The sequence below is a fragment of the Panthera pardus genome, unplaced genomic scaffold, assembly GCF_024362965.1.
Source record: "Panthera pardus isolate Hobbes unplaced genomic scaffold, ASM2436296v1 HiC_scaffold_2, whole genome shotgun sequence".
In the NCBI taxonomy this organism is placed as follows: domain Eukaryota; kingdom Metazoa; phylum Chordata; class Mammalia; order Carnivora; family Felidae; genus Panthera; species Panthera pardus.
In genome coordinates this window covers 108,752,054-108,777,920 of record NW_026526765.1, presented here as the reverse complement: position 1 = coordinate 108,777,920, position 25,867 = coordinate 108,752,054, and the positions used below count along the sequence as shown (strand labels likewise).

The 25,867-nt window shown below is 36.9% G+C and overlaps 1 protein-coding gene across 1 annotated transcript in view; it reads left to right on the top strand.

Annotated features, from left to right (window-relative positions):
* The window catches only part of IPO11 (importin 11), a 196,689-nt gene that overhangs the window by 152,217 nt on the left and 18,605 nt on the right, over positions 1–25,867 (top strand). The window contains exons 28-29 of the mRNA XM_019414324.2: positions 7,060–7,155; positions 13,412–13,496. Of these exons, the coding sequence (XP_019269869.1) occupies positions 7,060–7,155; positions 13,412–13,496 (181 nt within the window). The remainder of the gene's footprint in view (positions 1–7,059; positions 7,156–13,411; positions 13,497–25,867) is intronic.

Sequence of the window (25,867 nt, the reverse complement as noted above, 5' to 3'; positions counted from 1 at the left end):
TCTGTAGATGCATCCATTTTTTTTCCAAAGGCAAGATTTCATTCTTTTTCATGGCTCGGTAATAATCCTTTGTGTATATATACCACATCTTCTTTATCCATTCATCTATGGATGGACACTTGGGTTGCCTTCATAATTTGGCTATTATAAATAATGCTACGGTCAACATTTGGGTGCATATATCATTCTGAATTAGTGTTTCACATTCTTTGGGTAAATAGTAGTGTAATTACCAGATCATATGGTAATTCTGTTTCTAATTTTTTGAGGTAGCTCTAGACTGTTTGCCGCATGGCTGGGCCAGTTTGCATTCCCATGAACAGTGTACAAGGGTTCCTTTTTCTCCACATTCTCACTAACACTTGTTGTTTCATGTGTTGTTGTTTTTTTATAGCCATTCCGACAGGTATGAGGTGATGATGTCATTATGGTTGTGATTTGCATTTCCCTGATGATTACTGATGTTGAGCATCTTTTTATGTATCTATTAGCCATCTGGATGTCTTCTTTGGAGAAATGCCTGTTCGCATTTTCTGCCCATTTTTAATTGGATTGTTTTTTGGGTGTTGAGTTATGTAAGTTCTTAATATATTTTGTATACTAACCCTCTATTGGATATGTTATTTGCAAATATCTTCTCCCATTGGGTTGGTTTTAGTTTTGTCGATTGTTTCCTTCACTGTGCAGAAGCTTTTTATTTTGATGTAGTCCTACTAGTTTATTTTTGCTTTTGCTTCCCTTGTCTCAGGAGACTTATCTAGAAAAATGTTGCTTTGGTTGGTGTCAGAGATACTACTGCCTGTGCTCTCCTCTAGGATTTTTATGGATTTAGGTCTTAAATTTAGGTCCTTAATCTCTTTTGAGTTTATCTTTGGGCATGGTGTGAGGAAGTGGCCCGGTTTCATTCTTTTGCATGTAGTTGTCCAATTTTCCAATTCCGCTTTTTGAGGAGACTGTTTTTTTTCATGTTACGTAATCTTGGAGGTAGCCATTTTTTCGATCTCCAGTGCTTATCATGATGTCTAACACATATTAGGGACTCATAAAATGTTTACTAAAATGAATTCATTTACTAAAATGAATGTTTAATAAAATAAATTAGGGACTCATAAAATGTTTACTTAACTGTGGTGATCCATTCACCAGGAAAGGTCGGCTAGGGTAAAATGACTTACTCGAGTCCTTATTTTTTTTTTTTTTAATTTTGTTTTGAAAATAAATTGGTATCTTGGTATAAGCCTACCTTTTATTTATTAATACTCACTGAGCCAGTCTTCTCATATCTGCCCTAGTGATAATAGCAAGATGTCAAGTTTTGTCCAGAGTCAGCATTTTAATTTTTTAAAATCTCTTAAGTATTGTTTTTTCTGCTCTTCTGGTGTGCTGTGGAAGCTGTATACAGACTAGCATGGAGTTTAGCTATTCTTTTAAGAGTCTAGATTGTTGCATCCTTGTTCATGTGAACTGTCCCTTCTTGGTAAGCACGGGTTTAAGAGATTAAGAACAGAGTGAGATCTAAAATTACATGGTGAGGCTCCTGGGTGACTCACTGGCCTACTCTTGATTTTGGCTCTGGTCACAGTCTCATGGTTCATGACTTCGAGCCCAATATCAGGCTCTCTGCTCACAGCAGATCCTCTGTCTGTTTCCCTATCTCTGCCCCTCCCCCACTTGCTCTCTCTCTCTCTCCCTCCCTCAAATATGAGTAAATGTTTAAATAAATAAACACACCTGGTTCACTCTAGCTACCTTCACTTCTTCCACATTATATGCTAGGTTTGATACTACATTTGAATGATGTGCACAAAGGACATTAGACGATGGCACACTGAGAAGAATACTTATGAAGTGCTAAATATAACTAAATGTGTAGCTCAGAGGAAAGAAAAAACTCGGCTGTTTTTCACTGGGGAAAAAAAAAAACCCAACTAATTGTTGTCCTTTGCTAGAGAGGTTATATGTATAAGATTAAGTGAGTGCAGTGCCTTTTTCTCCCTTCTTTTCCTCCTCCAAACCTATTTTTCTTTCATTCCTGGCTTATAGCTCTCATTTGATTTGTTTCTATTTTAAATGTCTAATCACATTTTAAAGCATTTAATTCAGAAAGATTGTCTAGTATGGAAAAATAAGATTTGTTCTTAATTTGTAAATGACAAGGGCTGAGAGAGTATTGTGTGAGTAAAAAGCGAAGCAAAGTGACAATTTGATGAATATTCAAAGATTTTTAAAAATACTGTAGGTAAAATAAATATTTTAATTAAAAATATTTTTTTTAATGTTTATTCGTTTTTGAGAGAGAGAGAGACAGAGCACGAGCAGGGGGAGGGGTACAGAAAGAGGGAGACACAGAATCTGAAGCAGGCTCCAGGCTCTGAGCTGTCAGCACAGAGTCTGACACGGGGTTTGAACCCATGAACCGCCAGATCATAATCTGAGCTGAAGTCGATGCTTAACCGACTGAACCACCCAGGCATCCCAAGAAATCTATTTTAGAGGCTTTGTTTTAACATGTTACATTTACGCATTTGGAGGTCATGTTTTTATAACAGCTTATTACAAAGGAGAAAAAAAATGATAACTTCTTAATGCTTATTTTTTTTTAAATAAATATGTCTTCTGCGTGCCAGTAAGTGGAAGCCTCTTTTGGCTCTTTGTTATCCCTAATATTTGGGGTACTTTTCCCAAACTGACTCTTGAGTGGTAATGGCAGTACATCTTATGTGTTTGTTTGTTTCTTAACTTGAATGCTTTGAAAACAATTTTTGTGTAAAATAATTTCTGTTCCTGACCCCAGGACACGGCATGGATACTTCCATTTCCATTCTTCAGTCCTTCCTTTTCTCTCTCTTTTTTTTAATGTTTATTTTTGAGTGGGGGTATTGCAGAGGGAGCAGGGAATCTGAAGTGGGCTCTCCACTGACAGCAGAGACCTTTTTTATTTTTATTTTTTTCAATATATGAAGTTTATTGTCAAATTGGTATCCATACAACACCCAGTGCTCATCCCAAAAGGTGCCCTCCTCAATGCCCATCACCCACCCTCCCCTCCCTCCCACCCCCCCATCAACCCTCAGTTCTCAGTTTTTAAGAGTCAGCAGAGACCTTTTTGAGAGTCCTCTCTTCCCATTCAGAGCCAGCCCGTGTACCTTTCTACTCTGGGCTTTAGTCATTTTTCTCTTTTCTGAACTTGTAGTCTCTGGTCACCCCATCTTGGCACCTAATAGGTACTCCAGTGCAAGTATGGTTTTCCTGGTCTGTTGGAATTTAATCCCCCTCCCATTCGTAGGTCTCTGCCTCTTGTGTCCTTTTTGTGCAGAACGAGTCAAGTTCCAGTGAAAAAAAAAAGTGACTGCCCACTGACTGAGGTTGCCTCACTTCACTTAACCCTACTAGACAGTCTGCTGGTAGAGCTGGATATCCAGGTGGGGACAGCGGAGGGAATAGGGAGGGTGAACACCACTGATTGCCAGACTGGCTTCTCCTCCAAGCCTGAATAAGCACGTGCAAGCTGAGCGGAGTTTGGACCTGTATCTTCTGAGCTCTGTCCAGTCTTCTTCTATGGGTATCATTTTCCATTCTTCTAATTTTCTTCTTTATCTCAGTCATTGATTATTTCTAGCTCCTGGCTTCACTTAAATCTCAGGTTCCTGAACTCTGTAGATTTCTCTCAGAACTTTTCAAGCTTCATTTTGGGTCCAGGAGTGTCATCTAAACAAACTCAACATTCATGAGAAAGAGGTGAAGTGATGCCTTTTGGCAAGAATTGTACAGTCAGAAGTTGACCCTATTCATGCAGCAGTGTGATTATCAGCCTTGAAGGCTCTGTCCTCAGCCTTGAATGCTCTCGTGTAGTGAATGTGCATGTCCACAGAGGCTCAGTACTCTAGAACTATATCGTTTATTCACTCTATTGCTAATTACTTTTTTTATAATTATGGCAGAGATAGAACTTCCTGCCTTCTTCTCAGAAACATGTGCCTGTGCTGGTAACATCATCACTGATGAATATGATAATTTGCAGTAAAACCTATAATGATATGAGCTGGTTGTCAAATATATACCATTTTTTTTTTCTCTTCCTTCTACAATTCCCTCCCTCCTACTTAACCTCCACCCACCAGTAGATCATGTTCACATTCAGATTGCGAGATATCTGTTAGGAAAATTCATGTTAAGTCTTTTGAGAAAGTACACAGTACTCAGAATTACATTTCATTTTCTGGCAAAATTACCAGTTTTCCTAGAACGTGTTGGGGTTGATGCTTGTAGGTGATATGAGTAGAGAAGGCAGCTGCTTGCATGGGTTGTCCCTCAATAATGCTGGCATAAAGGCCTGGTAAACAAGCTTGAAAGCTGTAGTCTGGAGGATTTTTGTCTTTTTCAACTAATCAGTTGTTGCTAGCTTTCTGGAATGCTCCTGTGTTAAAAAGGAATCTCAGAACCTGCCTGCCTTATTAGCATTCTATATTGGATCAGGGGTGATTTACTCTGCAGTCAGAAGTGAAAATGTCTATATTCCCTCCATGTATCTGCCATCCTTGAGTTCAGCCTTCCATTTGCAAACAAGGAGACCAATACTTAGAGAAATGAATTAACTGCAGTCGGATCACACAGTTAGTGGGTGAAACTTTAGGCACAATTTTCGTTTTCTAGTTTTGTTTTTTTCCCCTAGGGGTTGTTCCCTGAACTGAATAAGGTATATTGTATGTGTCTTTCTTGAGAGATTTTTTTTTAGTTCTTATATGACGGAAATAGAGTGACTTAAAAAAATACATACTCCTGTAATAGGGTGTTAATATGTACGTTAAAATGTATTAGAATGACATCAGGGGCGCCTGGGTGTCACAGTAGGTTGAGCGTCTGACTTCGGCTCGGGTCATGATCTCACAGCTCATCAGTTCGAGCCCCGCGTCGGGCTCTGTGTTTACAGTTCGGAGCCTGGAGCCTGCTTCATATTCTGTGCCTCCCTCTCTCTCTGCCCCAACCCACTTGCATTCTGTCTCTGTCTCTCTCAAAAATAAATAAACATTAAAAAAAATTTTTTTAGAATGACATCAGCTAGTTATTACTTTTGCTTGACTGCTGACTTGTCTAAAATCTGATCCCATTTGAATGTGCATATAAAACATTTGACTTTACAAAGGCAGGAACATGACCCAAAATATGGTTACTTGGTATCTACTTTACTGAACATTTAAAGCAATCATTCATGTTACTGCAGAATGAGAAACATGGTATATCTCTTATAGAAATGATAGTAGAAGTTCCCTGGTGATAAACATTAGAATTTATTCAGTTAGTTTTAAATTCCAATAGTATAATTGAGTGTTTCAGTGGATGGTTATGGACTTCTCCCTTTTAAAAGTTGGATTCATTAGGGACGCCTGGTGGCTCAGTCGGTTAAGCATCTAACTTTGGCTCAAATCACAATCTCACGGCGAGTTCGAGCCCTGTGTCAGGCTCTGTGCTAGCACCTTAGAGCCTGGAGCTTCAGATTCTATGTCTCCCTCTCTCTCTTTGCCCCTCCCCTGCTCATGCTCTCTCTCTCCTTCAAAATAAATAAACATTAAAAAAAATTTAAAAGTCAGAATCATTAAAGAAAGTATAGTTACATATGGTGCACCTGGGTGGCTCATTCTGTTGGGCATCTGATTCTTGTTTTCGGCTCAGGTCGTGGTCTCATGGGTTGTGAGATCAAGCCCCATCTTGGCTGTTTGCTCGGTGTAGAGCCTGCTTCACCTCTCCATGCTCGCTCACACTCTCCCTTTCAAACAAACAAACAAAAACCAAGAAAATATTAAAAAAAAAAATACAGTATCAGAGTAAAACTCCTTTAAGCTTTAAAGTGTTCACAGTTGTACACACTGTATATAGAACACTCCTGTCACCCCAAAAAGTTCCCTTGTGTCTCTTTCTCTAGCAACCACTGAACAAATAATTTTACCTTTCAAGAAAGTCACATAAATGGAGTCCTATAATATGTAGCATTTTGAGTCTTTTATTCTCTTAGCATAATGTTTTTGAGATTTATCCAAGTTGTTGCATGTATCTTTAGTTTATTTTTATTGCTGACAACTTTCTTTGAATAAGCTTCCTACAGTTTATCCATTCACTAGTTGATGGATATTTGGGTCATTTGTAGTTGGAATTATTATGAATAAACCTACCATAAATGTTTACATTCACATCTGAAGGACTTGTTTTGGTCTTGGGTAAATACATAAGAATGGATTGCTGATTTGCATGGAGTGTGCTAACTTTATAAAAACTGCCATTGTGGTTTCTAAAATGGATACCATTTTTTCATTCTTTGCAGCAATGTGTGTATGACATTGTTTTTCATCTTTGTCAGCACTTGGTATTGTCGCTCTTCTTAATTTAACTTTTAATCAAAATGTCTGAGGTTTTAATTTGCGTTTCTTTGATGACTAATAACACTGAACATATTTTCAAGTATTCGTATGCCATCTTTATATCTCTAGTGAAGTGTCTGTGAAAGTCTTTGCCAATTTTGAAATTGAGTGGTTGTCTTCTTGAGCTTTTAGAGGCCTTTATATGTTCTGGATTCAAATCCTTTATCATATGTTTTACAAATACTTTTTTCCCAGTCGATGGCTTGTCTTTTCTTGGCATTGTCTTCAGAAGAAAAGAGATTTTTAATCTTAAACATTTTTGTTATCTTTATCTTTTTAGTTATAAAATCAGCATAGGACTATTGTAATAAGTTAGAGAATATTAAAGTATATCTTTCCCATCTCTTTTATAAATACTTTTTATAATACTTTTATAAATACTTTTTATAATTTATACTTTTTATAAATACTTTTATAAATACTTTTTATAAATAAAAATCTCTTTTATATATACTTTTTTAAAGTGTATCTTTTCCTATCTCCTTTCTATTATAAGAAATATTTTGGAAGTTTGCTTTCCTTTTTTATTTTACTACTAAAATTTCTCTTGATGTTTAAAGGGATAATTAAAAAAGAAAAGAAAAGAAAAAATAACTACTGGTTAAAATACTCCAGTTTAATTTGTTTTGCTCTTCTCTTATTTTAGTGTCATCCAAGATAAATTCTGTGGGATTATAAACATCTCAGTGGAAGGCTTACATGATGTCATGACAGAAGATCCTGAAACAGGAACTTACAAAGAGTAGGTGGATCATTTAATTGTACTTGAACTTGAGGAGGGTGGTAATTAATTATATCCTGAATCATTTTTGTTCACTACTACTATATAAGCACAGTGTGGTAGCTTTTTAATTTTGTCTTTCATAAAGAAAAAGTGGGGGGGTTACTTGGGGTGGTTACTTGGGTTAAGTGTCTGACTTCGGCTCAGGTCATGATCTCACATCTGTGAGTTCAAGCTCCGCATCAGGCTCTGTGCTTGCAGTTCGGAGCCTGGAGCCTGCCTCAGATTGTGTGTCTCCCTCTCTCTCTGCCCCTCCCCGACTCACGCTCTCTCTCTGTCTGTCAAAAAATGAATAAATGTTAAAAAAAAAAAAAATTAAAAAAAAGAAAAAGTAGATTTCTTTTGCTTATAATTAGTTTGATCTTGAGATCAGCTTTACTTTGTTAAAGTGAAATGATAGATTGGACTTCTTTGGTCCAATAATCAGTTCATGATGTGGCATGAAGTTTTTAAAAAATAATCTATGTGTATGTTAGCATATAAATTCCTTTTTTTAAGATGTTTTGAATATGTCCTTTTTTTTTTAACTAACAAAGTTCCCCTGTCCATTAGGCAAGTTATGAGGGAAAGATGATTGAAAAGCATCCTGTATTTGTTGTATTTGTCTGGTAGAAGTACCCCTGGCACCTTTAAATATTAGAGTTATCTGGTACTCGACCAGTTTTAAAAGAGAACGGTTAAAATTAATTTTTTATGAGAATAGTTAAAATCATTTTATCACAAATGCTGACACTCTCATGTAACTACAAATTGGAAATTTCATTTCATTGTATCCTTTGAAGTTAATAGAATTGCTATACCTTTTCTTGTTATTAATAAAGGGCATGTGTTTTATGATAAGTAATACTTAATGAGCTTTAAGACCGCTAGACTTTATGTCAGTAATATATTGAGTCAGTTTTCTTTGTTCTTTATAAACAATCTATAGGTAATGGGAACGGTTGCCATTGAATATTTTGTTGAAAAACATGGAAAGCAAATCTACGTTGTTGAATCTTATTCAACATACGTAGACATAATGGGTTTGGCATGTAAACTTGCTTTCAAGAATGTAGGAGTTCAGATGAAGTGGAACGTTCAAACTTTTGTGATCACAACCAAAATAAGAAACCATGCGTGTAGGCAGGTTTTTTTAAAGTTAACATAGGGTTTATGCCACATGACTATAAATATTGTATATTTATGCATAATATGTGACAAAGTTTGCAACTGTTTATGAAGTGTTCAGGATATAAACAAATGTTCCTTGTCCTCTTTGGAATATATAATTTAGTTAGGGGGAGGGTGTAAAATGGAACACTGGTAATGAGTAAAGACCATTATATCTGTTTTGAATAAAGCACACAAAATAGTAGAATTCTGGGTTGTGGTTTAATAGGAAGACAAGGAAAAGGCACTGTATGTTAGAGTCTTCAGGAAAGGATAGGACTTAGGGTATAGGAAGTGGACATTATGATAGAATGGTGCAAATGGAAAGGATGAGGGTCAGGAAGTTGTTAGGAATAACGTTTAGAAATTGGTGTAATTTCATTATTTTAAAGATTAGGTTACAGAGACTCAGAAAAGTGCAGTGACCCAGCAGTTTAGTGGAGTTGTCAAAACTAGAATCATGCTGTTCTGACTCAAGATGTCCACTCAGCCAGGAAGAAGGTTTTGGTTTGGAAGAGGAAAGTGTTGAACGTAAGGAGGGCAGACTGACTAGGACACTGTTATGGGGATCCAGACTAGAAAGGCCTAGACTTGAGGGCTGGGGTGCCTGGGTAGCTGGGATGTAAAACCCCTGTTTTCTTCCCCAGAATTGTCTGGTCGTTGCCTTTTCCCTGGGGCTGGTATTTGGCATGTGGAAGCACAGTGTAGAAACTGTTTTCCTAACTTTTCTAAGTTTCTGAGAGAGGTTAGACAAGATCTCTGATAATCTTCCTATTCTGTAATTCTGTGTATTAAATAGAGTTCTAGAAATTACAGTTCATTCAACTGTAGGGTATAAGTAGACTTTCAGAAAATGGCACGTGAGAAACATGAAATATTTACTTCTGTAGCTAACTTAGCCTCCAGCTTCCCTTCCTGTTTATTGGAACAGTTTATCAGAACAGTTTATTCAACTTTATTTGATATTTTTAGTTCTGTTGAATTCCCATTGTAGTCTCAGTATAGAGTAAAGTAGAAGGAAGAAAGAAAACCCTGTTTTTTTCACCTCTGCAAGTAGTATGTTAGTCGGGGTTTTCCATATAGACATAACCAATATATATTAAAGGGAGAGAGAGAATGCCAGAGAGACTTACATTTATTGTTCTATGCTTAGAATCACATAAATATCAATATTATAAAGCATTGGTTCATGTGATTTTGGAGGCTGAGAAGTCCCAAGATCCTCATTTGGCAAACTAGAGACCTAGGAGGGCTAATGGTATAGTTTCAGTCCAAGTCCAAAGTCCTGAAAAGCAGGAGAGCCAGTGTTGTAAGTTCTAGTCTAAGTCAGAAAACCAGAGAAGACTGATGTTCCAACTAAAAGAGAGTTTGAATTCTCTTTTGATTAGACATTTTTTTTTTGTTCAAGCCTTCAAGTGATGGATTGAGGCCCACCCACACTGGGGAGGGCAATCTGCTTTACTCAGTGTCCACATTCATGTGTTAATCTCATCTAGAAACACCCAGAATAATATTTAACCAAATACCTGGGTGCCCTTTGGTCCACAGTAAAGAAGCCTGGTTGACACCTCATCTCTTTATTCAGACTTGTTTATGGCAGGCAGTGTACTGTGTGAGGAAGCACTGAGGCTCTTTCCTGAGAGCGTTCCCTGCCTGGAAGGGGAAATGGTGACCTGTGGAGCAGTACCAGCTACAGGTGAAGAAGGGTTCTGGGGAAACTGCGAATAACTCCAGAGAAAATGTAGTGGATTAGAACCAACTAGTAAAGTAACTTGAAAAGGATTTTAGAGTAGCTTGTGTAGTTAGTGGAGGTTCATTGGCAGTGCTGAGAACAGATGTATACTTCAGAAGGGTCACTTGAGTGCAGTGTAGAGGATGACTGGGAGGGATGGAAAGACTCAAAGTGAGTGGTCTTAGATCAGTGAAACATCCTGGGATGCTTGTTAAGATAGCACACTTCCCTTCCCCAGTCCAGACCCATTATATCCAAATTCCTAGGGCTAAGGCAGTAGAACCTGCATGGTAAACAGGAACCTAGGAGAGTCATATGCCCTGTAAAAATTGTGAATATGTTGCCTGGGAGATGGGGAAGCCCTTCAGGTAAGTGTTGTACTACTCCTGGTGAGCACTGTTGATACGAATTTGAGGTAGATTGTAGAGGAAGGACTGGGAAGAAATGATGACAGGTATTTTGTAACTGTAAGTTTGTGTTATTTGACCCCCGTGACCCATTTTGGTCCACCCCTCACCGCTTTCCCAACTCTGGCAACCACCAGTCTGTTCTCTCTCTGAATGTTGTTTTTAGTTTGATGTAGACTTCCAATTGTGTGTTTTTGCTTTTGTTGTCTTTGTTTTGGAGTTAGCTCCAAAGAGAGTCATCATCCGAAGACTGATGTCAAGGAGCTTACTTACCACTTACATTTTCTTCTAGGAGTTATGGCTTCCGGTCTTAACATTCAAGTCTTTTATCCATTTTGGGTTAATTCTTGTGTCTGGCATAAGATAGTGGTTCAGTTTTATTCTTTTGCATTTCTTTATATGTTTGTATTTTAGTGGAAATAATTCATTAAACCAGGAAAATATATTACTGAGGCTTGAGATTTGCCTTCTACTTGTCTTTGGTGAGAGTGCTTTCCCTTTTGTTCCTGAAAAAATACTTCATTTTTAGGCACATTTGGAAATGAAATTGACACCCCCTTGCCAAAGTTAGGAAGTAAAAAGAACGACAGGATTCAGCCAGCATTTTCATGTAGAATTGGCTAGAATTTTTTAAACATGCTTCTATTGAAAGACCAGGGGAATAGGACTGCTGTGATTGCTTCTGGAGGCACTGGCTCTGGGATCAGCTTTTATTGAAGCAAATGGTGATGTCGAAGCATTTAGTGGCATGGAAGAAGAAGATACTGGACAAATTCAGGGTTCTTTTAGGAAGGAGACATAATCAACCAAAGTGTCTACTCCAGAGACCACTTGAATAATATTGTCAGTTTGAGTTTCATTGTGACTTTTTACAAGTGAGTTTGCTTAGATTAAGTGAGTTTGTTTTATTGCATGTACCTTTTAAATTAGAAATGATTTAAAGGGTTCCATGTTGCATGCTAACATAATTGGTTGTATTTCATTGGTTGGCGTTTCTTACCGGGAAAGTTTCTGATTTAGTGGTCTACAGTGCCTGAATCTGTTCAGTGAGGGGGTGGGCGCTGTGAGAGGTGGCTGGCTGCCTGTTTTCTCATATTAGTCTTCCCTATTTTAGACTGTTACTATTTTATTACTATTATTACATTCTTGGCCCACATGCCTTTTATATAAATCATGATTCCTTATCCTTAATCTTTGTCAAAAAAATAAGATTTGACTTTTAATTAGAAATTTTCCTGCAGGAAAGAATTTCATCTTTGGGTTTTTCAGATTCACTTTTTTTCCCCACTTTACACCTTCCAGAGACCCAAATGAATACAGTTTGCAGAATTGCAAAGGAAAAATATTCTGCCCTCTCAGTAATTTTTAGTCAGTGGAGAGAAAATATATGTGTAAATGTATATTTATATTCAGAATATACTCCATTATTTATGTGATAAATCATTTAACTTAGAGAAGAGAGAGCAGAGATTTTTTTTTTTTTTAAGTTCATTTATTTCGACAGCGGAAGAGGGGCAGAGAGAGAGAGAGAATCCCAAGCAGGGTCTCACTGTCCGTGCAGAGCCTGATGCAGGCTCTAACTCAAGAACTGTGAGATCATGACCTGAGCCTAACTCAAGAGTCTGATACTTAAGCAACTGAGCCACCCAGACATCCTGAGATTTTTTTACTCTACAAGTGAATGAGCAGATTTTGGAATATGATGAAGGAAGGAGATCCACATTCATTGCAGTTAGAATTCAGATCTGCAGCAGACATAAAATAGCTAGTATAGGAACTCCTTTTTATTCAGTTCTAAAATACAAACTGGGATTGAGATTGTTTACTACACATTTCACTTAACTGAATCGTGTTTGGGCTGGGATAATTCATAATTTCTCACTTTGTGCTAGGGTTCCTTGGCCAACTAGTTGTGTTACATCATAGTATATCATGGTGGATGAAAGCATTGCAGCTTCAAGAGGTTAAGACCATGCAGTCAGTGAGTTAGAGATTAAGCTCTTGCTGTTCCTGATTGCAGTTTAAGGTTCTTACCATTTTATCGTACCGGTGTGCACTGACTGGGTCATAGGTAGTTGTTGCAAAAATTGTTTTCTTTAGTGGTGAGGAATGGGAAGGGAGACTCATGTCCCCTGCAAGAGTGAGCCTGATCAAGTTTCTGGTGTCAGCACTTGTCTTTAACCTTGAATTAAAGGCTATTTATACAACTGAGTTAAGAATTAGGTTTCTTCTGTACATACTACAAGATAGAAGAGAAACCAAGCTTTCTTTGCCCCAGTTTATTAGTTAGAAACCTATGACTGATAAATTACTGAATTGTACTATTCTAAATTAGGAAGCAGTGAGGTTTATTCCATCAGTTTGATTCACTAGACAATATTTATTTCTTATCTCCCTGGAAGAGAGAAACTATTAACTGAATAGGAAACTATATTTCTATTATCTCTGTTAATGGTGAAGAACAGTCGTGCAGATAATCAAAATGAAATGATTTATAACTGTCCTGCATGTACAAGTGCCATCAAGGGCAAGTTCCTTATAGCATAGTAATGTCACTTGAAGAGCAGAGTAGTTTATTGCATAATTAGTATTGTTTAAATGATGGTATTGTTTAAATTACTGCTATTATGACAAGTGACGTATGGTTTAAAAATCATGTATATATAAATTCCTTGCAACTTGCTACCTTAAATTCTCAAGTAAAATGTTCTACGGTATTTTTGTGTGACCCTTTTTTTTTTAAAAGTGAGGTGTATTTTTGTAGTTAAGTCTTTGTGTGCAGTTAAATATTTTTTAAAATTACGAATCTAACTTATCTAGCTATTCCTCAGATTTCGGACACAGAAACAATGTTCTGAGTGATTTTCAGGGTTTGTTTTAACATGTTATGGACATTTTTTATTTATTTAAAACATTTTTTTTAATGTAGCTGTATGTTAATGTCTCATCTTGAAGAACCAAAAGTAACAGAAGATGAAGAACCACCCACAGAACAGGATAAGAGAAAAAAAATGGTAAGTTACCAAAGCTGCTTTTAAAATTTGGGAGAGCTATATATTATCACATTCTTTAGGTCTGAAAGAAACTGTCTGTTGGTCCATTCATCCACCTTTCGATCTCTTTTTCCATCCCTTACTGTAGAATTAATGTAAGCTGAGCTTTGAAATTTGGAGTGTACTCCTAACACAGATAAATTTTGCTCCTCGTACATGAAGTAGAGTTTAACTGTTAATCTGAAATCACTTTTTCTTGTCTTAGGAGAACAGAAGATTTACTCTTTCACTTACTGAAAACCTGTGACCCTCGACACATTTGTGATGCATGTTCTTCTGTTTTTAGGAGAATTACTGAAATTGCTTCATGAATTTTCGCAATGAATTTTTTCTCAGATAATCACAGGCCTTTATAAAAATTACCTTAAATTAACTGCTAGGTAGGAAAATAAATCAGAAACATCTAAAATATTTTGCCTTTAAAATTATTTATAATCTTGAACTTCTAAATATTTACTGTGACCCATGAATATAAAAATCGCTACATAAGTAAACTTCTTCCCATTTCCTCTTGGAATCCATTCTAGTCTCCTGGCCTCACCAATATTAATCTTGTTGTGCCTTCTTTCCTCATTTGTACTTGAGAACGACGCTAATATCCCTCGAAAGTAGAGTAACTAAATTAATATATGAAATGGACATGGGATGATGCCGAACAGCTAGTAATTAGGGGTGTCTCATTATTTTAGCTGTCATTATTTCAGGCTGCTTGCGATGTTCCCTCCTCGAATTACTTACGCCACACTAACCCTCAGGGGCTTCATCTTCAGTGTATAGCTGGTGCTGCGCTGCTCTGACAGCCTGCTTTTAAACTGTGCTACGGTTTAATCCGTTTTACTTGGCATTTTCATTAGGGTGACGATAGCCTTTCAGTATCATCTAACAGTTTGTCTTTTCTCTTTTCTCACCTCCGCTATTTTAAGCATTAAAAATATAATTGGTGTTACAGAAAAATATAACGTCTTCCTTCATAGGATTCTAAACTTGTAATGAGTAATGGGTATTCTGCTTCTGTTCATTTGTCAGCTTTTGTGCACACTCTGTTAACATCCTGTAGTCTGGTAGATCTACTCTTAGCACATTAATCTACTCAGATCTGTTTTTCATCCTGTAGGAATCCTCAGTAACATCATATAGTACTAATTGTAATCCTAACTTGATTTTGAAGGCAAGTGAAACATTATCTTAAAGAGCAGTGTAAGAGCATAGTTTCAGAAATAGCACTTTAAGTTCCTTGATTCAGTTTTGTGATTTTAAATACTGTTTGAGAGCTGATTATTTTACCATTATTGTTCTAATCATAGGCAGTAATAATTTACAGAAAAATCATTATTTTTTCAAATGTTTGATTTTGTTTGAAATCAGTCGTCACAGTAGCTTTTCAGTGTAGATTTATATTGTCATCTCTACTAAGGTGGACTAAGCTATATCTTAGTCTTAATGCTGAGGATACCACAGCATTGATGGTTAATGCTGGGATCACATATCTTAGCCTTGAATAAGTCTAATTGTGAATACCATGAGAATTTTTCAGTAACTTTTCAGTAACAATATTAGTTGCACTGTATCTTCAGGGTTACAAGTGTAAATAATGCATTTTCTTTCAGTAACTATATTGTTCGACTGTGTTATGTTTATCATAAGAAATCTTTTAAGAACTAGCTAAATGTCCCTTGGTTATAATTTTAAAAAGTGGAGGTGTTTGCTGGTAAATGATTCTGAATTGTTATTTAAAAGAAAAACCAGTCTAGTGTCAAAGGGTTTTTCATATTAAGTGAAAATATTTACTTACAAGGAAGAAAAAGTACAGCTGCTTGGTTCCAAGACTGCATGATTGAAAGTTTGATTCATTAACTGACATTGTTGTCTTCAAGTGGTCCCTAAAATGTGGTGTCTGCCATTTCAGTAGCTGCTTTGGCAGAGGGTAGCCGGCAGTGATGGAAATTCAGGAAAGTGGTTGATCAGCTTACATCGAATTATGACCATTCTCATGGTTCGTTTTATTTTTTTAATTTATTTTTTAATTTATTTTTTTAACGTTTATTTATTTTTGAGACAGAGAGAGACAGAGCATGAACGGGGGAGGGGCAGAGAGAGAGGGAGACAGAATCGGAAGCAGGCTCCAGGCTCTGAGCCATCAGCCCAGAGCCCGACGCGGGGCTCGAACTCACGGACCGCGAGATCGTGACCCAGGCTGAAGTCGGACGCTTAACCGACTGAGCCACCCAGGCGCCCCTCTCATGGTTCGTTTTAAATAAGGATGGAATTGCCATTCAGGAAAGCTATGAAGCTGTCCAGACTTTTTGATTTTGTCCACTTTCATTCATCTCCTGTCTATACTACCTGTTTGGGGGGAATTAACAGAAGATCAAATGCAGCTCAAAGCATTTCATTTAATTTCTAAGGTCTCTCTGTATCTGGTATGCTCTAGGAGTAGAATGACAATTTTGTGACCTCTTCCATAAAGAATTAAGCTAGTACAGGGGTGCCTGGGTGGCTCTGTTGGTTAAGTGTCCGACTTCAGCTCTGGTCATGATCTCGCCATTTGTGGGTTCCAGCCCTGCGCTGGGCTCTGTGCTGACAGTTACAGCCTGGAGCCTGCTTCAGATTCTGTATCTCTGTCTCTCTGTCTCTCTGCCCCTTCCCTGCTTGAGCTCTTTCTCTCTGTCTCTCTCAAAAGTATGTAAACATTAAAAAAAAAAAAAAAAGTTAAAAAAAATTAAGCTAGTACATTAGCATTTTAAGTTGCTTATAATTTCTTTTCTGTGATGTGTGACTTACTAGGCATTTGTAAGGTGTACTTTCCAAATTGAAGTTTTTGAGCATATTAATGTTTTCTGGCTAGTTGATGGAAGTGGCTAAGAAAGCATTAAGGAAGCATTTGATATATAGTAAGTAGCCTGTGTTAATGAGGTATTTCTGATCATTCTTTCATGTTTAGTATTACTCAGTTTAAGCCCCAGAAATACTTTGGTGATCTGCTTCTGTATGTAATAATCTAATTTTATATATACTTACTAATATACTTACTAGATGCTTTAGTTGATATGAATAAGTTTGTCAATATAAATAAGTTTGAACGTTATTAAAACTGCACTAATTTCTCATTTACCTGTGCTGATAGTGCAGTAGCACAAATAACGGTCTATCCAAACATCATTGTTTCACGTGACTTTGAAGTAATAATAGTAATACCGTATCTACATAACATTATCCTTTTTTTCCGAAGTAATGTTTTAGAATCTCATCTTATTTACCCTTAAAATAGTTTAATGACCAGATACTGATGAGGAAACCAGGCCACAGAGAAGTAACCTCTTACTCAAGAGTTACAAATTTAGGTAAAGCCTGAAATTAGAACTGAGCTTTCTTGACTCCTAGCCTGAGGCATTCTTTATGATTTTGATTTCTAAAATTTCTGTAGGTTTTCTAAATGTTTTCAGAAATCCCACATACCATTTTGCTAAAATTGCAGAATGCATGAGAACTGCACGTTTGAGGGGAAATTTACCAGCTTCAAATACAGCTCAGCTACCATAAGTCACTGGAATTGGAATTAGATCTGTAGAGTTAGTATAGTTTGTCATGTCTTGTGGTAGGTGTGGCTAGGAAACAGGTAGTTAATTAATTTGTACATTTGCTTTACTTTGACAATTAAACGTAGTTTGCAGTTATTGACACAACTGTAACCCAGAGCTAAAGAAATGACTGTGAGGAATGCCCAATTTCAGGGAGGGCATTAATGATAATTCACACAGATGGTAATTATTTTGTAACAGTGAGTATTTACTATATTTAAATATTAAATCTTTATGTACTTGTTGAGTGCCCACTACATAATACACTATTCTTGAAATTGAGGATATTGGAGTGAACAAAATATATAAACCCTAAGGGTAATGGAGCTTATAGTCTTTAAGAAATTATTTATGTATATTAACAATGTCAAGTTTATGAAGGTTTATTAGATTAAGTAATAAATATTACAGTAGTTTTCTAAATTTGTAGCATGTTCATGAAACTTGGAAGTTCTGTATATATAGTGTTCCTAAGAAGTATTTTTTACCCTGTTTTAATAAATCAGTTAAAGAATGTAGCTGGGGTTTTGTCCCTCTCACTTCTTTGACAACAACTTTTTTCTCTTTTCCTAGTGTTAATAGATGTTTGCAGGCCTCCTATTTGATTAATTTTTTCAAGAGAAATACCATTTCTCTTGACCAACACTTTTTAAGATCATTTATACTTGCAGTGAGTTTGATCTGTTTTTCATCTTTAGGTACACTTATGGGACTATGTCTTTTTTTTTTTTTTTTTTTTTTTAGTATGTTATTTTGAGAGAGGGAGAGAGCAGAGGAGGGGCAGAGAGAGAGGGAGATCAAGAATCCCAAGCAAGCTCCACACTGTCAGCTCAGAGCCGATGCAAGGCTCAGTCTCATGAACCATGAGATCATGACCTGTGCTGAAATCAAGAATTGGACACTTAACCAACTGAGCCACCCAGGAGCCCCCTGTATGGGAATATATCTTATATCTTAATGTATTTTAGAAGAAATATTTAGAACTATCTTCCCTCTAGTCCAAAAATATGAGCTATTGTTTTTCCATTATTTGTCTCAAGAAGTATATTAGAATTGAAAACACGTATGCCATATTACAAACCAGTGAAAATATCATTTTAACACATTGTACTTTTAAGTTGCTGTTTGCTGAATGAGCTCTGCACGTGACGTTTTTACTGGTTTGTAATCAAGTCTTTAGCTTTTGATAGCCTCAAATTTTTATGTGACTATCAGAGTTTTAAATTTTAACTTGTATCTTGGGGCACCTGGGTGGCTCAGTTGGTTAAGTGTTCGACTTCGGCTCAGGTCATGATCTCACGGTTCATGGGTTCGAGCCCCGCGTCAGGCTCTGTGCTGACAGCTCAGAGCCTGGAGCATGCTTCGGATTCTGTCTCCAGTTCTCTCTGCCCCTCTCCCTTGCTTGTGCTCTTTCTGTCTCTAAAATAAATAAACATTAAAAAAAATTTTTTTTTTAAATAAATTTTAACTTGTACCTTATATAAATCAAGCAGAATCTGCAGTCTCGCCAAACTGAATTTCGGATACAATCAGGTGTCTGTGGGCTGAATGACATTGGCAAACTTGGCATCACAGTTTTCCGCTTTGACTGTAGCACATCTAAGCAAGTTGATTGTATTTTAGGTTGGGTTGTATTTTATTTGCTAAATTCATATCCAGACCCTAAGTCTCCTGGCAAATACCATAAATCCTGAATAGGCCTTGTATATTGCCTTCAAGTGAGTATTGTCTCCTGTGCTGCTGTTGTCAGATATAGCACTGGATCAGAAAGGGACAGAAGTGCTGCACTATGGGAATGAAATTGTCTGAAAATCAGAGCCTTATAGGTAGCTAACATGTTTTTCCCCTTTCTCAGAGTAGATAGACCAGACCACCTCAGCCTGCACTACACCTCTGCCTTCCTGCCCTCCTTTCTCTTCCTCCAGCTCCTCCTGTCATCACCTCTTCCCCCAGAACTTCTCTTTGCCTATTAAATCCATCAGCTTTCCTTTAGACTTTTACTTAGTAGAATTTGGAGCACATTGCCAGAAGGAAAGTTACCTTATTTTCATTTGAAAATACTCTGTGATGTTGTTTCATAAATGTTCAGTCAAAATAGAATGTTGGAAGGGCATCCTAGGCTAGTGATTGAGTTGGGAGGTTGTAAACCTTCCTAGTGTGATTTTAACCACTAAGAATCAGTCAGATGATTGTTTCCTGCTCTCATTTATTTACCTCTAGAAAAACTCAACAGACCTAGTAAAAGAATTGTATTTGGCTGTCACTGATAAGGTACTATGATTTTTTTTCTTAGTTAACTAACAGTAATCTTGAAGTTCATGATTTATAAACAAAACACTTTATTTTGCAAGTAATATGAAATTAAGGCATCATTTTACTGGTATTTCTGAACTGTCTTTTGAGATTCCTTGCCCTATCACATTGAGTAATCAAGGTAAATATAGGATTGTTGAAAATACTCTTATTCAACTTGCCTGCATTGTCAGGCTGGTTATGACTTTAGAGAGCTTTCTTTTTGCTTTTTCTTACCATGCCACTTCCATGACACTTTTCACCCCTGCTTTCTTGCTACCTCTTGACTTCATCCTAATTAGAAACTGATCCTTATCCAAAATCCTGAACTCTGACATTCCTCTCCCATCACAACCTCTTCTTCTTCACCATACCATGTCTCCTGAAAATTCTGTGGTGTACCTATATCTGGAGTCCTGTAATTTGTTCTCATTTTCACACTCTTTTTATCAACTTTCTCTTATTTTCACTAACTTTCCCACCTTTTAACCTAAATGTTCTTGTTTTTCTGCTGCTGCTAACTTTGGACAAGCCATAGTCATAATCTTTGCCTCCCCACTTTAGACCTACTAAGTTTGTGGGCCTAGAAATCAGGCTTACGTATTTCTTAAAAGCTTCACTTGTTATTTTGGTGTCCAGCCAGGGTTGAGAACCGCTGTAATAGGAATGAAATTCCCTGACCGTCTTTTATAGACATCGTGATTCCACCCAGCCTTTTGCGCCTTGTTTTCTTCACCCTGCTCTGTCTCCTAAACCAGACGCCTTGTCTCCATGAGTATCAGAGGGTTTCTTGCTTCTGTTACAGAGCTCTCAGACTTGTCCTTACATGTGGAGTAGCCCCTTAATCCTCTTTCCCTTCCCTCAGCTTACTTATTTACTGTTTTCCTCATGAGACGCTGTCTCTACTCACTGATCATCCTTCTCACCCATGCCCAGGTATAGAAGTAATCTCTCCCTCTCCTGGATTTACCTAGCATCTTCTCTGTACATGTCAACTGCTTATACCATCTTCTGTTTCATGTAACCTAGCAACTCACATCTGTGATCTCCTTGAGATTAGGATACATGTGTCACTTATGTTTGTGTGTGTATGTGCTTATATCTTTGTATATTTCTGTAAAGCTTTGTTGAGTAAGCATTTTTTATATTACATATTAAAGTTTCTTAAACTAAGGCATTCTCTGTAATATTTAAAGCACCTTAACATACTATGTATAATATACTACTAGAACTTTTTTTTCCCCTTTTTTTCCCTTTCATTTGAAGAGATTGACTCTAAAATATACCCATTTTCTTTGGGTCCTTGGACACCTATTCAAGTTAGTGAGGGTAGTGTCATCGGATCTGTTTCCCTCTGCCTTAAGATGACAGAAATCTCTCCTCTTTTCATTCCCAAAACAAATCTAGATCCATAACCTACTGTCTCCTTTCTCTTCTTGAAGCTTATTAGCACCAATGGGAAAGTAGCAGCAATACCATGCAGGCATAATTTTCCTAACTGACTTTATAGCTAATTAATCCTGGCAAGAACTGTGTATCCTGTGTGTTGTGGTCCATCATATCGGTGGTCTTTATATAAAATCCAGGAAACACTCCAGAATACTATTAGCCGTTAACCTGATCCTCATCCAAAGTTGTTGTTCATGTGGCTTTTAGTCTTTTCAAGCTTTTTATTGCTTTAACAATGTGCCCGACAGGACATCTTGTAAAAAGCTACTTTGTAATCTGTAAGTAATATTTTAAGGGAATGACAGTATTTAATATTATTTGTTATGAGTAATTAGTGCCAAAAATTATGTGATAAATAGAAACTGGAGATTTTTAAGACCTTATGTGCATTTATACCATACCTTTCCTCGGGATGGGGGGAATGTTTCAGGGTATACGAGTATCAGTCCCTAAAAACAGTGTTCTAATAACAACGTATAAATAAAGACTTGGGAAAATGCCAAGTGTACATTTGGCTTTGGGAACATCCAAAGTCCCTAGTTTCACAACTATTAATTCAGAAGCTGGAAGACGAGGTAAATTTTAGGATCAGTATTGTATTTATTTAGGCGGAAATCTTTAACCTAAAATTCAGCCTGTCTATTGATTTCCAGGGGAGTTTTAGAAACACCTTGAGATTGTACACAGATTTGGGTGAGGATGTACATTATGGGGAAGAGGTGATGTATACCTTTTATAAGATTTGTTTAGGGGCTAATAAAAGATCAATTGAAGATAACCTCTTGACTGTTTCTACTACTTTTCCCTGTAGGATTTAGATATGGAACTTTGGTTTTTTTCAGATACGCAGTATGTGTTGTCTTCCCATCCTGATTTTCCTTCACTTGGCCCACAGGCTTTCTTTGTCTCGAATAGATAGTGAGCGAACACTGAAGCACTTAGAACCAAATTGTTTTTAAGTCTGGCTAGTTGGTTATGCATAGTGTTTCCGTGCCACGAGCCAAATGAAATGTAGGCTGCCGAGAGAAATAGTTAGGTTGGGCTTAGGGGGCCAGGGAGACAGATAGTGCCCAAAAGTAAGAGAACCTTGGGATTATTCTTGTTGCTTTTTTTTTTTTTTTTTTTTCCAATTCACTTGAGAATTGTTCTTATATATCGCTCATGGTTTCCATAGCAAGAGTATGTTTTTCACAAGCCAATGTTTCCAAAGATTCCTTTCCAGTTTGCTTTCTGTGTCCTAAAAGTAAGAGGATGACTCTCAGGTTAATACATATTTTATCTGTTTTCTTGAACAAATCATTGAGCATGCATCAGGTACAGTGCTGGTGTGAACTGAGTATTATGTGTCGGAAGAAGACAGAGAGTCGAAGATGAGGTCTGAAGGGCAGATTTAGGAGAGAAGCCTTGCCCCGCATCATGGATGCTTTAGACAAGAGATATAATTTCCTTTGTTTTTTTGAGATTGTAAATTTGTTAAATTGGGGTTGTTTCTTACAAAGGTGGAGATACAGGCTTTGAAATGATCCTTCTACCTACAATCACTGAAAGCAAGACAAAATTACGTGAAACAGCTTTTTTTTTAAGATACTGCAAATTAGAGTATGAAGCATAATGATCTCTGGGAAACAGAAAGCAAACCCTCTGGTTGCCACAGTTTGCTACCTGGAGGGAGAGGAGGGGCACAGGGAGCCCACTTGGGGCGGGGGGAGGGCACAGGGAGCCTGCTGGTCTCTCTGATTTGAGGAGATGAAGCTGGAAGACGCCAGAGTGGCTTGAATTACCAAAGAGGAGGGAGTAGCCCACTTAGAACTTGGGGGATCTTGGGAGGGTCCCTTCTGAGTCTTTAGCTGAGTACTGATCAGCACATAGAAGTGTAGAAGTTACCCATGGCCAGGGAAAGAGCCTCTAGGAAGGATTTTGAGGGGAACGGGATTCTGAGCTGACACAGCCAGGAATAGATAATGTTGTCAGAGTGCAAACCCTCAGGAATGATAGGGCATTAGGTAGAGGGTTCACAAGTGTGTGTCCGTGTTGGTACAGAATTATCCCCATATTAGGTATTGTTCTGATCCTGCCAAACAGAGGTAAAAGCAAAATCTGAAAAGATTGAACTGTTACCAAGCAATGTAATCACATCCTAGAACAAAACTCATGACTGTCATCTAGAAAAATTTCCAGTATCTAATAGGGCAGAATTTATGATGCCTGGCATCCAGTAAAAACCTACTGGCATGCAAAGAAGCTGGAAAGTCTCCCTACTGAGGGGGAAAAGTCAATCACTTATAACTTCCCAAGAATAGATACATATGGTAGAAATGTAGAAAAGATCATTAAAACAGTTTTTATAACTGTGTTCCCTCAGTTGAGAAGCTAGAGGAAAGATTAATCTGGTAAATAGAAATGTTAAAGATATTTTAAAAAGTGAAATGAACCTGTAGCGATTAAAATCTGTAATATCTGGTGGGGTTAATGTAGATGAAGTATTAGGAAACAAAAGATGAGTGAATTTGAAGATGCAGAAATAGAAACTCTCCAAAAAGAAACAGGAAAAAACCCAACAAAGGAAGGGAGGTAAGCTGTGTAGGACGTGTGCAAGCATCCTCATGTACAAGTCACACAGGTCCCCGCATGACAAAAAGGAGAACAAAAGAAATATTTGAAGAAATGATGGCCAGAATTTTTCCAAACTTAATGAAAACTATGAGTTCAGAAGTCCCAGAAACTCAGAGAACCCCAAGCACAGGAAAAAAGACTGTAGACCAAGGCATATCACAATCAACTTGCTACTTACATCCAGTGTTGAAGAGAAAATCTTAAAACAGGGAGGAAAAAAAGATGCATTATATAGAGAGGATAAGAGATAAGAATGATAACAAACTTGTCATCAGAAACTATGCAGATGGGCTGACAACAGAACAGCATCTTTAAAATACTGAAAGCGGGGCACCTGGGTAGCTCAGTCAGTTAAGCATCTGACTTCAGCTCAGGTCATGATCTCATGGTTCATGGGTTCGAACCCCGCGTCGGGCTTTCTGCTGACAGCTCAGAGCCTGGAGTCTGCTTCAGATTCTGTGTCTCCCTCTCTCTCTGCCCTTTCCCCGCTTGTGCTCTGAAACGTGAAAAAAAATAAAATACTGAAAGAAAACTTTTTAAAATTTTCTCTTTACTGAATCTTTTAGAATAAAATTGAAAGTAAAAACTATTTTGTTTGTATTTACTCAGTAGTTAATTTGTAAAGTTAATCAAATTTTATTTTGATGACAGTGGATGATAGCGTTCTGTCTTCTAGGTGTTTTTTTTGTTTGTTTTTGTGTTTTGTTGTTTTTTTTTTTTTTTTACTTAATGCAGAGTATTTATAGAGCATTTGCGTAATCCATAACAGTATTGTAGATGACCACAGAAAATCTCTGATAGTGTCAGATTTATCTTACACTACTAGGTGTATTTCATGCTACTGCTTGAATGAAGCCACAAAAGGGTAGGCATGAGTGCTTTATTTATAACCATCAAAGGAGAAGTACTCACATTTGTTCCCTTCCATTTTGCCCTGTGATTCCTTTTTCACTTCAGAATTGCTGAGATGACTTCAGTTTTTTCTTCAGCCTTTGATACATAGTGGTCTTTAAAGTCTGTAGATCGATAGTAGGAAAAAGCAGTCCTACTCAAGAACTGATTTTTTACGAACATCAAGTAGATCCCAGTTGTGAATTGTGACTGTTTTTATTGATGTCTCATGAAGCTGTTATGAAGAAGTACAGTTTGTGTTTGTGCCCCTGCCTCGTAGAAATTTAGTTTTTAAATTTTAATATTAAATAGCAGTTTGCAGAGTTCTGATTACAAATTATTGCTTCCGGTTTTGCAAAGAAAGCATTTGTACTATTAAAGTAATTTTTATCCATATGACTTATTTGCTGTCACTTCTGTGTTGGTTGTCACCCACATATTTTCAGCCAAATCTGATTATAGAAGATCTAATTTATTAAAATTGTGTGCAGATCCTCACCCTTCTGCATTCTCTTGAAAACACTTCTGTTAACTCTTTGTCAAATACTATATTCCTGCCTGCTGCAGTTATGCAACTGTTTGCTCTTGACTTCAACACAATGGCAAGAGTACCTTCTTCAAAATGGATGGTTTCTCTTTTGTGTTTATTCAACATACATTTTTGTATGCTCACCATGTCCAAAGTATTGATCATTATAATTAGTATTTCCTCTACTATTATGTATACCCACAGAACCTATCTTCTGGTGTATATTGATTGGTAATAAATACATATTCTTTACAGACATTGAATACCATTAGCTTATTACAAAGCCGGTTTCGTACAATGAGAGGATTTCCTTTTTATGTATGTTTCTCTCTGAGTCTGCATTCTCTAAGTTCAATTACCTATTAATGCTGTTGTTAATGCATCCTTATCTTCATTTCCAGATGATGCTGAAATGTAAAAAAGGTTGTCCTAAGGCACATAACTTTACCTAAGGATATCTGTATAAAATATTTCAAAATTGTAGATTGAACGTAGCATTCCTTATAAGTGAGATGCTCAAAATCAACATTAAACTTACCCAAATCTTAGTAATACACTGTTTTAATAGGTAATTCAGCTCTTACAAAGTGTATGCTTGAAAATGACATTAAAACAGTTCAAGAGGATGGGCAACAATGAATTGAAATAATTCAACAGAGATGTAATAAAGACACAAATTGATAACCAGGCATCCTCCTGAGAAAGCAGTTCTTTCTGTGATCAAGCTAAAATGTTAATCAAAAAAATAGTTTGAGATACAGAGGTTGAGATCTTTCACAGTAGGCTACATAATCACAATCAAAAGATGCTGGAAAAGAAAGTGCCATTGAAAATGCCCTTGAAACTAAATAAAGTAATGGCTTCTGAGTTTTTGTTTTTAGATGAGACTTCAGATTAATTGCTTGCTGACCTCAATATTGTTCTTGAGTTTTAGAAAATAGGCAACCTCATTGCTTCTTGAATTGAATTTATTTACCTGA